Raw genomic sequence first — 14,842 nt, forward strand, 5'->3', positions numbered from 1 at the left:
ACTCAAATTAGGATAACTTGAGCTGATTTTACAGATATAGATCACCAAAGGGCCTAATTATGAAGGTGTGGATGGGTAGAGGGGAACCAGGCCTGTTATTGCTCAGAGGCCTGAAGGGAGGCGGAGGGAGAGGTGACAGGAGTCTGACCCAGGAGTTGAGTAGCACAGACCGCCCTGAGAGGTTCAGGGCCAAAGCCAGCCTAGGGGTCCTTGCAGGGAGGGGCCAGGAGAATAAACACCCTGGCCTCATTCTCCTGCTAGCCTCCCCCCTTCACACACACTGGCCAAACCCAAGTAGAAGCCAAGGGGAAGGGAGGACCTCTTGCTGGGTACAAGGTAAGTCAGCCTCCAGGGCAGAGAGAAGAGTGGAGAAAGATGAAGGGTGACCTGGAGGGAACAATGGGAGACTACTGGCACAGAGGATTATGAAAACAAGAACAGGCAAATCTGATGAATACAAACTTTGCTCATTGCACCCAATCAACCTAGAGAGTTGTGCTTTACTCAGTATTGTAACATGGAGTACAGATGGCACGTCAGTCAGCAAAACAAAGCCAGGAGCAGGGAAGCAGCTGCAACCCCAGCACAGGTTCCAGAGCAGAGGAATTGACTACTGTAGTTTGCAGACAAGTGGAAAGGTCATCAAGGGGAAAAGCAGAATGAGAATGGCAGCAGGAGGCCTGAAATAGCCTGTGAGCCATGAGGCTCCTTCTAAAAAGAAGGTACAAGGCTTAGGAGCAGTTCTTGTAGTTCTTCTGAGTGTGTGGTGGGGAGGGGAATAGGGGGTTAAAGACCATTTCACTGTAGTTACAGCCTTAGTTGTTCCCAAGACTGGGGAGAGGGGGATTAACAATGATTGCCTGGGTAACAGAGCCCCCTTCCCTCACCTTATCCCAGAGACAGCTGGCTTTTTACTTTAATATGTAACCCTTGACTAAGGAGCCAGATAAGGGTGTCCTACCAAACTGCATCCCTTCTCTGCCAGCACCAAAGTCTCTATAATTACTGGGGAGCTTTTGCTGGGGAGCCTTTAGGCTCTGAAGCAACCTGGTTAATTTAGGAACAAAGAACATTGTTCCTAAATTGGATCAATTTTTTTAGAGAAAAAGCTTGTGGTGCTTACGTTAACTTCTTTCCCAGGAAATGGCATTAATTTTTCTTTTTTCTTCTTCACCCAGAGGCTCACAAAGAGTTGAAAACATTATAAATAGTTACAGAAATAAACCCTTTCAAAACATTCTTCATAACAAACTAATAAACAGTTCAACTTCACCAGTAGTCTGACAACTCAAAATGGTGAAAATGTTGAAAAGTTAAAAGGCATTGTTGGCGAGTCTGCTGAGACTGGCACACTTGTGCCAATTACAAGTGCAAAATGGCACCTTTCTGGTATTAAAAAATTCATATCCTCTTCCCTAATAACTCCACTTCAGGGAAGCTATCCTAAAGAAAGAGACGTGTACAGAGATTTATTTGCAAAAGCAAAGTGAAAAATTGAAAGCAATGTTATTGTATAAAAATAGAATTACATATGTGATGTTTCACATTGATAAAAACATGTTTGAGAGTGATGGCAAGGGAAGAAGCAGTGTGGAGTCACTAGAAGCATAGAATCAGGGGTCACTCAGATAGATCTGAGTTTTAATTTTGACCACAAGCACTTTGAGCTTTAGGGCAGCTTTGACTCCCTAAGGTTCAGGGGAAAAGATGCCTTCATAATGGAGAGGTCTGGCAGGGGTTGGGGACCACCTTAATGAAGTGACCAAACTGTATCACCAATGATGAGGCCAACTGACATGATGTGCTTCCCAACAACATACAACTGGAAGGACACAAAATCTATCTACTATCATTCCCCAAAATTTTAAAACTGACTTGAATCATGAACAAACTCATTCTGAAATTCTGAAACACATCTAGGGTACTCGTCAAAGAATGTCAACATCACTTAAAAAAGAAAGAAAGAAAGATTGTTCTATGGGACTTCCCTGGTGGTCCAGTGGTTAAGACTTTGCCTTCCAATGCAAGGGGTGCAGATCTGATCCCTGGTTGGGGAGCGAAGATCCCACATGCCTTGTGGCCAAAAAACCAAAACATAAAACACAAGCAATATTGTAACAAATTCAATAAAGACCTTAAAAATGGTCGACATCAGGACTTCCCTGGTGGCACAGTGGTTAAGACTCTGCGCTCCCAATGCGGGGGGCCCAGGTTCAATCCCTGGTCAGGGAACTAGATCCCACAGGCATGCTGCAACTAAGGAGTCTGCGTGCCACAACTAAGGAGCCACCTGCTGCAACTAAGACCCGGCACAACCAAATTAAATAAATAAATATTTTAAAAAATAAAAATACTTATGAATAAATATTTATAAAAAATGGTCCACATCAAAAAAAATCTTAAAAAAAAAGATTGTTCTAGATTAAAGGAGACTAAGAGACATGACAACTAAACACAATGTAGGGTGAAGTGTCATGAGGTCTGCAATTTACTTTCAAATATTTCAGAAAAGCAAGCAAATGTAGCAAAATGTTAACAAATAGAGAAATCAACATGAAAGTCACATGGATGTTCATTGTATTATTTTCAATTGTTCTGTAGGTTTGAAACTTTTTGAAATAGAGCTCAGAGACTAAATTTGCTTCCTTGAAGGTGGTAAAATCTCTTGGGATTGTAGAGAGGACTATATGAGGCAGTGCATATAAAGAGCTTAGCACAGCACATGCAAGAAATGCTAACGATGTGCTTTGGTACCTTATTATTTATGACCACAATGGAAATATATGTTTCTCCCCTAAGGATTTCTACCTCTCCATTCTCTATCATGGTGCAGGATCGCACTCCCCCACCCCTTTTGATGTTGGCATGGCCATGTGACTGGACAGTGAAACATGAGATAAACGATATCTGTCACTTCCACATGGGAGCTTTAAGAGCCACCATGTAACTCAGAGCATGACTTCCAGCTGTGCAGTGACCCACAGAGCGCATGCTGACATAAAGCCTTCGGCTGACTGGATTCCTGAGTCACTGCAATGAGTCTTCCTACTGATTCACAGTGGCTATGTGGAGTGAGCAAGACACAAACTTTTGTCGTATGAAACCAATGAGCTTTAGGGACCCTAAATTACAGCCTAATCTAACCTAGGAGTCCAGAAACTACTGCCCTCTGGTCAAATCTTGCCCATCACTTATTTTTGTAAATAAAGTTTTACTGGGATACAGTTGTATCTTTTTTTTTTTTTAATTTTTATTTATTTATTTATTTATGGCTGTGTTGGGTCTTTGTTTCTGTGCGAGCGCTTTCTCTAGTTGTGGCAAGAGGGGGCCACTCTTCATCGCGATGCGCAGGCCTCTCACTATCGCGGCCTCTCTTGTTGCGGAACACAGGCTCCAGACGCGCAGGCTCAGTAATTGTGGCTCACAGGCCCAGCTGCTCCGCGGCATGTGGGATCTTCCCAGACCAGGGCTCGAACCCGTGTCCCCTGCATTAGCAGGCAGATTCTCAACCACTGCGCCACCAGGGAAGCCCCCTGTGTGTATCATTTATATACTGTCTGTGGATGCTTCAGCACTACAACAGCAAGAGCTGAGTAGGTGCAACAGACACCATATGGCCTGTAGAACCGCAAATACGTACTACCTCGTCCTGAACAGAAAAGTTTGCTGACCCCTAACCTACTCTATCTTGACTGACACAATCATATTTTAAGACAAAATAGAAAAAAAAAAAACCCAAAGCATTTATAAAACATGACTTTTAGCTGTAAAACCTTGGGCAAGTTATTTATTACTTCTACAACCTTTTAGTTGCCTTTGTGTAAAATGGGAGTATTAACAGTATCTGCCTCATATGATGCTGTGATAATTAAATGAATTCTTGCATGTAAAAACTTGGAACCAGGAGGCTTGGAACAGCAATGCTGGAGTAGCCAGAAGTAAGTGCAGGAATATGAGCTGAGGGATATAAAGTCATGAAGACAAGAACTCAGTACATTGTAGACACCCAATAAATGTTAGCAATTATTCCACTTACATAAAAATAAAATATATTTGAACAGAAACAGAAGACTAGAAGATAATAACAAATAACAGTAACCATGGTTATCTTTTAAAATATTAAGAGATAGGATCAGGAATGGTTGTGTTTGTTTTTTCTTTGTTACCATTCTGTGTTTTAAAATTTTCTACAACAAACATAATAGATTTTATAATCCGGAAAAAATAATGAATTGTTTTATAATTGCTGAAAACTTTTAATATTTCTGTCATTCACAAAACATCTTTTGTTGACATTCTACAAATGATACCATCCAATAATGTCCCAATACTTTCTTCTTGTGAAGATAGTTTATATATCTGTAAAAATAAAAGACAGACTATGACATGCTGACATATTCATGTACTACTTTCATTACACGAGCATGTATATGTGAATTTATTTATTACTCAATTATTGGGATAATGGTGTAAAATCACAATGTGATTAAAATATGGAAAGTAGATGACAATTCATCACTTACGTCAAAAGTTTCAATTGCAGTTATGGTGATAACTCTCTAAACATAGAAATACATTTGTACCAATTTTAAAAGCATACATATAGACATTAACTTCATACTACATTTTACATTTCAAATGTACTACGTAAGATATAGATATTTAAAATTATCTATTCTTTTAAAAAGAATGCATCAGGCTTCCCTGGTGGCGCAGTGGTTAAGAATCCACCTGCCAATGCAGGAGACACGGGTTTGAGCCCTGGCCCGGGAAGATCCCACATGCTGCTGAGCAAATAAGCCCGTGCACCACAACTACTGAAGCCTGTGCTCTAGAGCCCAAGAGCCACAACTACTGAGCCCGTGTGCCACAACTACTGAAGCCCGCGTGCCTAGAGCCCATGCTCGGCAACAAGAGAAGCCACCGCAATGAGAAGCCTGCGCACTGCAACGAAGAGTAGCCCCTGCTTGCCGCAACTGGAGAAAGCCCGTGTGCAGCAACGAAGACCCAACGTAGCCACAAATAAATAAATTTATATATATAAAAAAAGAATGCATCAACTAAGTTTTTAATTATATGTTACATAAACCTGCATTTCCAATTCTTTGCATCTATAATTATTTTTCAAGTAACTTTTAATTACATTAACCTTTCTCAAAAGTTAAAAAAATATATAGAAGCATTGGTGTACAATAAGCAAACAGTATTATTCCACATCTATTATGCTCTTTCTAAAAATACAGGCTTACAAACCTTTTAGACTTCTGTAATATTTGTTATTTCAGGGAGGTTTTTGAGAGAAACTTGATGACCTTCTACCTGAGATATTAGGTATTCTTGATTTATTTGTTTTTCTCCCTCTTCAATATAAGCAATCAGAACTGAAGTGTCATTTGCCGAGATACCAAATTTTTTCAAGGCCTCTGAAATCTAAGGGGGAATAAAAAGACAATAAAACCAGTAGTTTCAACATCTGAAATCTCTCCCCATTTGTGCTCTTCCCTGGTCAGATTCTTATTTTTCATATCCTAATGGTTTTCTCTGTCTACAGTTTTCCAACAATCCCTTCCTAATATCTACCAGCTCTGCCTCTTGAGTCCTCCCTGCTCAAAGCTGCGCCTCATTCCCATAGATTCAAGCCTGGACTTGGCACGGTGCACAAACACCCACTCCCCCTGGACCTAAGTGACCCTCTAGCCGTGCACTCCTGCCCTCTAGCCAGTCGGGACTGTTTGGGGCTCCCGTCATTTCATACTTTTTTGCCTGGGCTCACACTTTGCCCTCTGCCTGGAGTGCCCTCATCTTTCAAGGTCCAGTTCAAATGTCACTCCCCTTGCACTTTCCTCCTTACAGAATGAATTGCTTCTTTGTTCCCACAGATTTGCATTATTATTCCCATTATATCAATTATCTTAGAGCATTTGGACTTTGTCTTGTTCATCTGCCTTCCTCAGAAACATATTTGTTTCTTCTGCCCCTACAGCTGGAACAGGGTAGGGGACAGATGTTTATGAATTGTACAATCTCCTGAGTTATTTCAGTGATCTCAAAGAAACAATAGTTACCCAGTAATTTTCCCCCAGGTACTGGGGAATTCTATTACCACACATTTTATAAACTTTTCAAACATCTGTATTTTAAACTATGCCATGGGTTTCCTAACTTTTCTCTTGATGTCAGCACTTGATTGTGTTGTTAATAGTAGTAGTAATACTAAAACTTCGTCAGCAAAATTGCATTTTTTTTTCAAATGTGCCCCAGGTAGAATGTTTTTAACTCAATAACTTTGATTACTATCAATATCTCAAACCACAAACTCTTCCTATGCACTGGGTGTGTGAGCATGTGTTAAAGGGCTGTTCTAGGTCCCAGGCAGGCTTCTGGTGTATGGAAAAGACATGGGTTCTATCCTCAAAGAGTTCATGGGGAGAACGAAAGATACACATGATAACACACAAATATCCATGCCTAATTTTTATCATTAGATTTAAATATAATTCAGAGTGATCTTCCTGACTCTATATGGTCAGGAAGGACAAATAAAACTATCCTCACTTAATTTAGCTAAACTTTAGTTTACTCATATGTGAAGTGACTCCAAAGCTTATTTGTCTAGTAAGAGGCAATGCTAAACCTCAACTCTCTGTCCAGCATTCTTTCTTCACTATTATTTTCGTTTGTTACTAACAACAGGCTCCAAACCAACACTGAGTACAAAGGCTACCATGACAAGGTCAAAAGATATAAAGTAAGTAAATTCCATATTAATTACATTGTTATTTGGGGAAAGATTGAAAATAATTTCAGTAGATAGAGTTCTTGTCTTCATTTTTCCCAGTTTGTAGAGGTGAACTGCTTTGTTTGCTGCCACAAGTATCTGAAATGGATCAACAATCTACCAAAGAAAACAAAAAGAATTACACACAGAGAATCTGGAGTACTCTGAAGACATATGCCCTATATCATGGTAACTCCAGTGTCAGGCTGTTTTGCTTCATCACAATTCCTATGGACTACATTTTCAAAATTTTCAAAATCTCAAGGGCTTATGGTGTTTAGAAAATCACAGAATTTTACAGCTGCAAGCAACCTAGATAAATAATAAAAAGTTTTGAAGCAACACTTATTGAGGGCTATTATTATGGGAAAGGCCATATTCTCAACATTTTACCAAACCCCAAAGATATCAGAAGGAAAGAAATCATAAAGATCAGATCAGAAATAAATGAAAAAGAAATGAAGGAAACAACAGCAAAGATCAATAAAACTAAAAGCTGGTTCTTTGAGAAGATAAACAAAATTGATAAACCAGTAGCCAGACTCATCAAGAAAAAAAGGGAGAAGACTCAAATCAATAGAATTAGAAATGAAAACGGAGAAGTAACCACTGACACTGCAGAAATACAAACAATCATGAGAGATTACTATAAGCAACTCTATGCCAATAAAATGGACAACCTGGAAGAAATGGACAAATTCTTAGAAATGCACAACCTGCTGAGACTGAACGAGGAAGAAATAGAAAATATGAACAGACCAATCACAAGCACTGAAATTGAAACTGTGATTAAAAATCTTCCAACAAACAAAAGCCCAGGACCAGATGGCTTCACAGGCGAATTCTATCAAACATTTAGAGAAGAGCTAACACCTATTCTTCTCAAACTCTTCCAAAATATTGCAGAGGGAGGAACACTCCCCAACTCATTCTACGAGGCCACCATCACCCTGATACCAAAACCAGACAAAGATGTCACAAAGAAAGAAAACTACAGGCCAATATCACTGATGAACATAGATGCAAAAATCCTCAACAAAATACTAGCAAACAGAATCCAACAGCACATTAAAAGGATCATACACCATGATCAAGTGGGGTTTATTCCAGGAATGCAAGGATTCTTCAATATACGCAAATCAATAAACGTGATACACCATATTAACAAATTGAAGGAGAAAAACCATATGATCATCTCAATAGATGCAGAGAAAGCTTTTGACAAAATTCAACACCCATTTATGATAAAAGCCCTGCAGAAGGTAGGCATAGAGGGAACTTTCCTCAACATAATAAAGGCTATATATGACAAACCCACAGCCAACATTGTCCTCAATGGTGAAAAACTGAAACCATTTCCACTAAGATCAGGAACAAGACAAGGTTGCCCACTCTCACCACTATTATTCAACATAGTTTTGGAAGTGTTAGCCACAGCAATCAGAGAAGAAAAAGAAATAAAAGGAACCCAAATCAGAAAAGAAGAAGTAAAGCTGTCACTGTTTGCAGATGACATGATACTATACATAGAGGATCCTAAAGATGCTACCAGAAAACTACTAGAGCTAATCAATGAATTTGGTAAAGTAGCAGGATACAAAATTAATGCACAGAAATCTCTTGCATTCCTATACACTAATGATGAAAAATCTGAAAGTGAAATTAAGAAAACACTCCCGTTTACCATTGCAACAAAAAGAATAAAATATCTAGGAATAAACCTACCTAAGGAGACAAAAGACCTGTATGCAGAAAATTATAAGACACTGATGAAAGAATTTAAAGATGATACAAATAGATGGAGAGATAGACCATGTTCTTGGATTGGAAGAATCAACATTGTGAAAATGACTCTACTACCCAAAGCAATCTACAGATTCAATGCAATCCCTATCAAACTACCACTGGCATTTTTCACAGAACTAGAACAAAGAATTTCACAATTTGTATGGAAACACAAAAGACCCCGAATAGCCAAAGCAATCTTGAGAACGAAAAATGGAGCTGGAGGAATCAGGCTCCCTGACTTCAGACTATACTACAAAGCTACAGTAATCAAGACAGTATGGTACTGGAACAAAAACAGAAATATAGATCAATGGAACAGGATAGAAAGCCCAGAGATAAACCCACGCACATATGGTCACCTTATCTTTGATAAAGGAGGCAAGAATATACAGTGGAGAAAAGACAGTCTCTTCAATAAGTGGTGCTGGGAAAACTGGACAGCTACATGTAAAAGTATGAAATTAGAACACTCCCTAACACCATACACAAAAATAAACTCCAAATGGATTAAAGACCTAAATGTAAGGCCACACACTATCAAACTCTTAGAGGAAAACATAGGCAGAACACTCTACGACATAAATCACAGCAAGATCCTTTTTGATCCAACTCCCAGAGAAATGGAAATAAAAACACAAATAAACAAATGGGACCTAATGAAACTTAAAAGCTTTTGCACAGCAAAGGAAACCATAAACAAGACCAAAAGACAACCCTCAGAATGGGAGAAAATATTTGCAAATGAAGCAACTGACAAAGGATTAATCTCCAAAATTTACAAGCAGCTCATGCAGCTCAATAACAAAAAAACAAACAACCCAATCCAAAAATGGGCAGAAGACCTAAATAGACATTTCTCTAAAGAAGATATACAGATTGCCAACAAACACATGAAAGAATGCTCAACATCATTAATCATTAGAGAAATGCAAATCAAAACTACAATGAGGGGCTTCCCTGGTGGCGCAGTGGTTGAGAATCTGCCTGCCCATGCAGGGGACATGGGTTCGAGCCCTGGTCTGGGAAGATCCCACAAGCTGCGGAGCAACTAGGCCTGTGAGCCACAACTACTGAGCCTGCGCGTCTGGAGCCTGTGCTCCGCAACAAGAGAGGCCGCGATAGTGAGAGGCCCGCACACTGCGATGAAGAGTGGCCCCCCCTTGCCGCAACTGGAGAAAGCCCTCACACAGAAACTAAGACCCAACACAGCCAAAAAAATAAAAATAAAAATAGATAAATAATAATTAAAAAAAAAAAAACTACAATGAGATATCATCTCACACTGGTCAGAATGGCCATCATCAAAAAATCTAGAAACAATAAATGCTGGAGAGGGTGTGGAGAAAAGGGAACACTCTTGCACTGTTGGTGGGAATGTAAATTGATACAGCCACTATGGAGAACAGTCTGGAGGTTCCTTAAAAAACTAAAAATAGAACTACCATACGACCCAGCAATCCCACTACTGGGCATATACCCTGAGAAAACCATAATTCAAAAAGAGTCATGTACCAAAATGTTCATTGCAGCTCTATTTACAATAGCCAGGACATGGAAGCAACCTAAGTGTCCATCATCGGATGAATGGATAAAGAAGATGTGGCACATATATACAATGGAATATTACTCAGCCATAAAAAGAAACGAAATAGAGGTATTTGTAGTGAGGTGGATGGACCTAGAGACTGTCATACAGAGTGAAGTAAGTCAGAAAGAGAAAAACAAATACCGCATGCTAACACATATATATGGAATCTAAAAAAAAAGAAAAAAAAAAGATCAGAAGAACCTAGGGGCAAGACGGGAATAAAGACACAGACCTACTAGAGAATGGACTTGAGGATATGGGGAGGGGGAAGGGTAAGATGTGACAAAGAGAGAGAGTGGCATGGACATATATACACTACCAAACGTAAAATAGATAGTTAATGGGAAGCAACCTCATAGCACAGGGAGATCAGCTCTGTGCTTTGTGACCACCTAGAGTGTGGGATAGGGAGGGCGGGAGGGAGGGAGATGCAAGAGGGAAGAGATATGGGAACATATGTATATGTATAACTGATTCACTTTGTTATAAAGCGGAAACTAACACACCATTGTAAAGCAATTATACTCTAACAAAGATGTTAAAAAACAAAAAACAAAAAAAATTTTACCTTCATTTTCTATACTTCTCAAAACTACCCTATGATATCTGTATCATTATTCACATGCAATAGATGAGGAAACCAAGGCAAAGAATGAGCTGGAATTCCAGTTCTGTCACTTACCACCGAGGGAACCTGGGTGAATTCCTTAGTGTTTTATCTGTAGAAGCAGATAATCACCATACTTACTTCACAGGGTTGTTGTGAAGATTACGTGAGTTATCAGTATATGTAAAGAACTTAGAACAATGCCAGGAACCAAATAAGCACTATATAAAGGTTGGCTACCACTTGCTCAAAGTCATAATAAATGGCATATCTGGGATTTAAGTCCTGCTGATTCTACCACTATGCAATGCCTCCTTTACAGAGATTTTCTAGTTCAGAAGAGAAGATGGAGATCCAGGCATCTGCCATCACATCAGAGCTAGACGACCTTTCACATCTCCAAGGGCAGTCCCTGGCACTTCAGCTTCTATTCACTGTTAAATTCAAGGCCGGCCAAATCTGATTCCACTCTACAGCTTGGACAAGAACTTTTTACCTGAAGATAACAATTTTAGGCCCACCTATAACGTCATGAAAAATCATCATATTCTTAAACTCCCCATATAGTTCACTCATTCCCATGAGTACTTACCACGGTAGGATTTATTAATGAGCCATCAATGGCACCTTCCATGGCCTTTTTTCTCAAGTCACCAGCATTTTTTACATCTTTAAATAACAGAAGGGTCACCCTGTATTCGGGAAATAGGTCCAGCTGATGTGTCAACTGCATTTCATCGATAAGCAGGATTCTATTGCACAAGACCAAAAGACCAAAAGTTAACAACTGTAAGTCACTAACAAACAAATATCCTTACTAACAATTAAATATATTAAAGTAACTTTAATAATAAGATGTAGAACTGTTAAACTAGAAAAATCCACCCCAAAACATTTGGCATTCTCATGAGACACTGTCTTCCTAACCCTGCTCGAGCTGTTTCTAGCTTCCTTTGCCATTCCTGGGAAAGGATCAAGGTTGACACCTGGCCCCCTGGCAGTGCAGATAAGGCAGGCCCTGATGCATGCAAGAAGGGCAGCTTCCCAACAGACAACTAGGAGCAGAAAACCAAAAATTTTTTAGACCACAGGTTACTTATAGCATTAAGGAAACCTCACTCTAACTTGGTCTTTTTAGCTTTCTGATCTCACCATTTATTTATATTTTAGCAGAACCTAGGCACAAATATAAAGAAAATAATCTTATAGAAGAAAGTATGACACAACTCAAAGATATTCATTTCACACATGGGAATTTAGCCAAGAGGGTACAATTCTTAAATAATAATACTGACCCTTTATAGACATAAATTTAACAAGAAAAGGACATAAAAGACAAGTAACTGGAAAGACATAATCTATCTTTGAAATGGAAAAACTAAACACTGCAAAAATCTGATCTTTAAAACAATTTCAATTAAAGTCCCAGCGAGATATTTGGGTGAGGCAATTTTTTTTTAATTTATTTATTTATTTATTTATGGCTGTGTTGGGTCTTCGTTTCTGTGCGAGCGCTTTCTCTAGTTGTGGCAAGCGGGGGCTACTCTTCATCACGGTGCGCGGGCCTCTCACTATCGCGGCCTCTCCTGTTGCGGAGCACAGGCTCCAGACGCGCAAGCTCAGTAGTTGTGGCTCACGGGCCCAGCTGCTCCGCGGCATGTGGGATCTTCCCAGACCAGGGCTCGAACCCGTGTCCCCTGAATTGGCAGGCAGATTCTCAACCACTGCGCCACGAGGGAAGCCCGGGTGAGGCAATTTTATAGGTTCATTTTATCCTTTTACCTAGGAGGTTCCATTGTTAGCATTTTTCTTAAGGAATAAATTGGCAATCTGAGGATTTATGTAATAAGATGTCCTTCTCATCATCCTAAGAGTAAAAAGTTGAAAACCTACCTAACTAGTAACAGGGGATTGGTTTTTACTAAACAACCACTAAAAACTAGTCTTGAAGAGTAGTTAAGGATGTGTAAATATAGCAATAAATAGCATTAAGTACTTCACATCTGACTGGAAAACAAAACACAAAATGTGACATAAATTGTGGGGTTTTTAAAAGGTACACAAAAAGAAAAAATATTGAAAGAAAAATACAACAAAAAGTTATCCTTGGGCTTCCCTGGTGGCGCAGTGGTTGAGAATCTGCCTGCCCATGCAGGGGACACGGGTTCGAGCCCTGGTCTGGGAAGATCCCACATTCCGCGGAGCAACTAGGCCCGTGAGCCACAACTACTGAGCCTGCGCGTCTGGAGCCTGTGCTCCGCAACAAGAGAGGTCGCGATAGTGAGAGGCCCGCGCACCGCGATGAAGAGTGGCCCCTGCTTGCCACAACTAGAGAAAGCCCTCGCACAGAAACGAAGACCCAACACAGCCAAAAATAAATAAATAAACAAATGTGGGGTTTAAAAAAAAAAGTTAGCCTTGACTTGCTGGAATTACATCTGATCTTTTCTGTTACAATCAGGAAAGAATAAAATTTGTGAATAATGTCGTAGCACACAGCAGTTCAACCTTTATTATCATGATAACGTCCAATGGAAAAAGAATAGATACAGACAGAATGTATACCCAATTATACAAAAAGATGCACTCAGAAAGCAAAAACATAAAGGAAGCACACCAAAATACGGCCATCTTGGATAGCAGAATTGCAGGTAATTTTTACTGTTTTCTATAAAAAATATTTTTGTGTGTATGTTCTGAATTTTCTGCAGTGTGCACACAAAATATAACGAGTACATATAACCAGGGAGGAAAAAATTTTTTGTGGTTTTTGTTTTTACACTAGGGGAAAAAGGCCCCCTAGCAAACGTCAAAATGGTTTGTTTTGTTTTATATAATTCACTCAGGTCAGAAACTTCGAATCATAGTTGGATACTAACCTCTCACTCAAATCCCATATCTAATCCAAAAGTCTTGTCAATTTTTAAATATCATCTTGACAGCTCCAATTCTCTCCTATACCCACTGCCTCCACCGTAGGCCACCATCTCTCATCTACATCTGTGACCTCCTAGAAGTGGTCGCCTCACAATTCCTGCCCTCCTATCATCCAACCTCCACCCACGGGCGTTCCAAACTCTATGATCTGGGCCCTTCCTCCCTCTTCGGCTTCCTAGCGCACCCCTCCCCTGATCGCGCTCATTCTGCCACCACCGCACTTGACTTCTCAGCTTCAAGTCACCAAGCTCCCGCCCCCGCGCGCCCTCTAGGACAGGCAGTTCCCCTGATGCAATCCTCCCTCCCTTCAACTCGCCGGTAAGAGTCCACTTACCAGCGCGCCCACAACCCAGGACTAGCTCCCTATTCCACGAGCTCCTCTGTCACAACTTTGGTGAGTCGCGGCCTTATCAGGGTGATGTATCGTCAGCTGATACATCAGGGAGAGACTAAGCCGATCATTGCCCGGCTGCATCCCAGGGCCGGGCCTCGGGAGGCGCTCGATAAACGAGGACGCCGAGAATCACATCCGTTGTCTAGAAAATGGGTGCCGGGACTGCGTCTTCCGTTCCCGCCCGGCCAGCTCTTGCTCAGCGAGGACTCACCGTCGCCCCCCTGTTCTTCTCGTAAGATCTTCCCCACGGAAACAAAGTCCTGAACTTCCGGAAGATCAACCTCAGCTGCGCCCCTTCTCCGCCCTCCCGGCACACCCTTCTTCCCCGGCTTGAATCGCATCAGCGGACGCGAAGGAGAGCCGGGGCTCCGTCCGCCACTTCCGGCGAGGGAGGAGGGGAGACTCCTCGGGCGGGGCCGGAAGCTGAGGGATGGGTGTGGGTCTTCTCCCGGTCCTTAAGCACCTTGGCCTTGGACGAGACGTCCTCAGTTTCTTCCCGTGCAAAGTATTGGCTCCAATGAGCTCTACGTACGTCTCCGCTGCTCGAGATTCAACAGTTCTTTTTCGAGGCAGGCGGGATTCAGTTTGCTTCTTGTTCTGGGTATGCTCACTGGGGAAGGATCTCCTGGAGCCGAACACAGTCGGCGACCTACCTGAGGTATTTCAGAGAGAGGTGACAGTACGTTAATGGAATCAACCTCTTCATCCAGCAGGCTCACAAATTTGACTTGTCATCCTTAAGTGTATCAG

General features: G+C 40.9%; 1 protein-coding gene across 2 annotated transcripts; it reads right to left on the reverse strand.

Moving 5' to 3' along the window:
- Positions 1-4,032: 4,032 nt before the first annotated feature.
- TPRKB (TP53RK binding protein) lies at positions 4,033-14,297 on the reverse strand. Of its 2 annotated transcripts, XM_036872422.1 has the most exons (6): positions 14,033-14,297; positions 11,354-11,513; positions 6,773-6,895; positions 5,254-5,430; positions 4,524-4,559; positions 4,033-4,359 (listed from the first exon to the last, which is right to left on the reverse strand). In XM_036872422.1, the coding sequence occupies exons 2-4, from the start codon at positions 11,492-11,494 to the stop codon at positions 5,257-5,259; spliced, it is 438 nt and encodes a 145-aa protein (XP_036728317.1). In that variant the 5' UTR covers positions 11,495-11,513; positions 14,033-14,297; the 3' UTR covers positions 4,033-4,359; positions 4,524-4,559; positions 5,254-5,256. The 2 variants fall into 2 exon arrangements, with proteins under 2 accessions (XP_036728317.1, XP_036728316.1); XM_036872421.1 differs by lacking the exon at positions 4,524-4,559.
- Positions 14,298-14,842: the final 545 nt, after the last annotated feature.

This window comes from Balaenoptera musculus, chromosome 13 (genome assembly GCF_009873245.2).
Source record: "Balaenoptera musculus isolate JJ_BM4_2016_0621 chromosome 13, mBalMus1.pri.v3, whole genome shotgun sequence".
NCBI classification, from domain to species: Eukaryota; Metazoa; Chordata; class Mammalia; order Artiodactyla; family Balaenopteridae; genus Balaenoptera; species Balaenoptera musculus.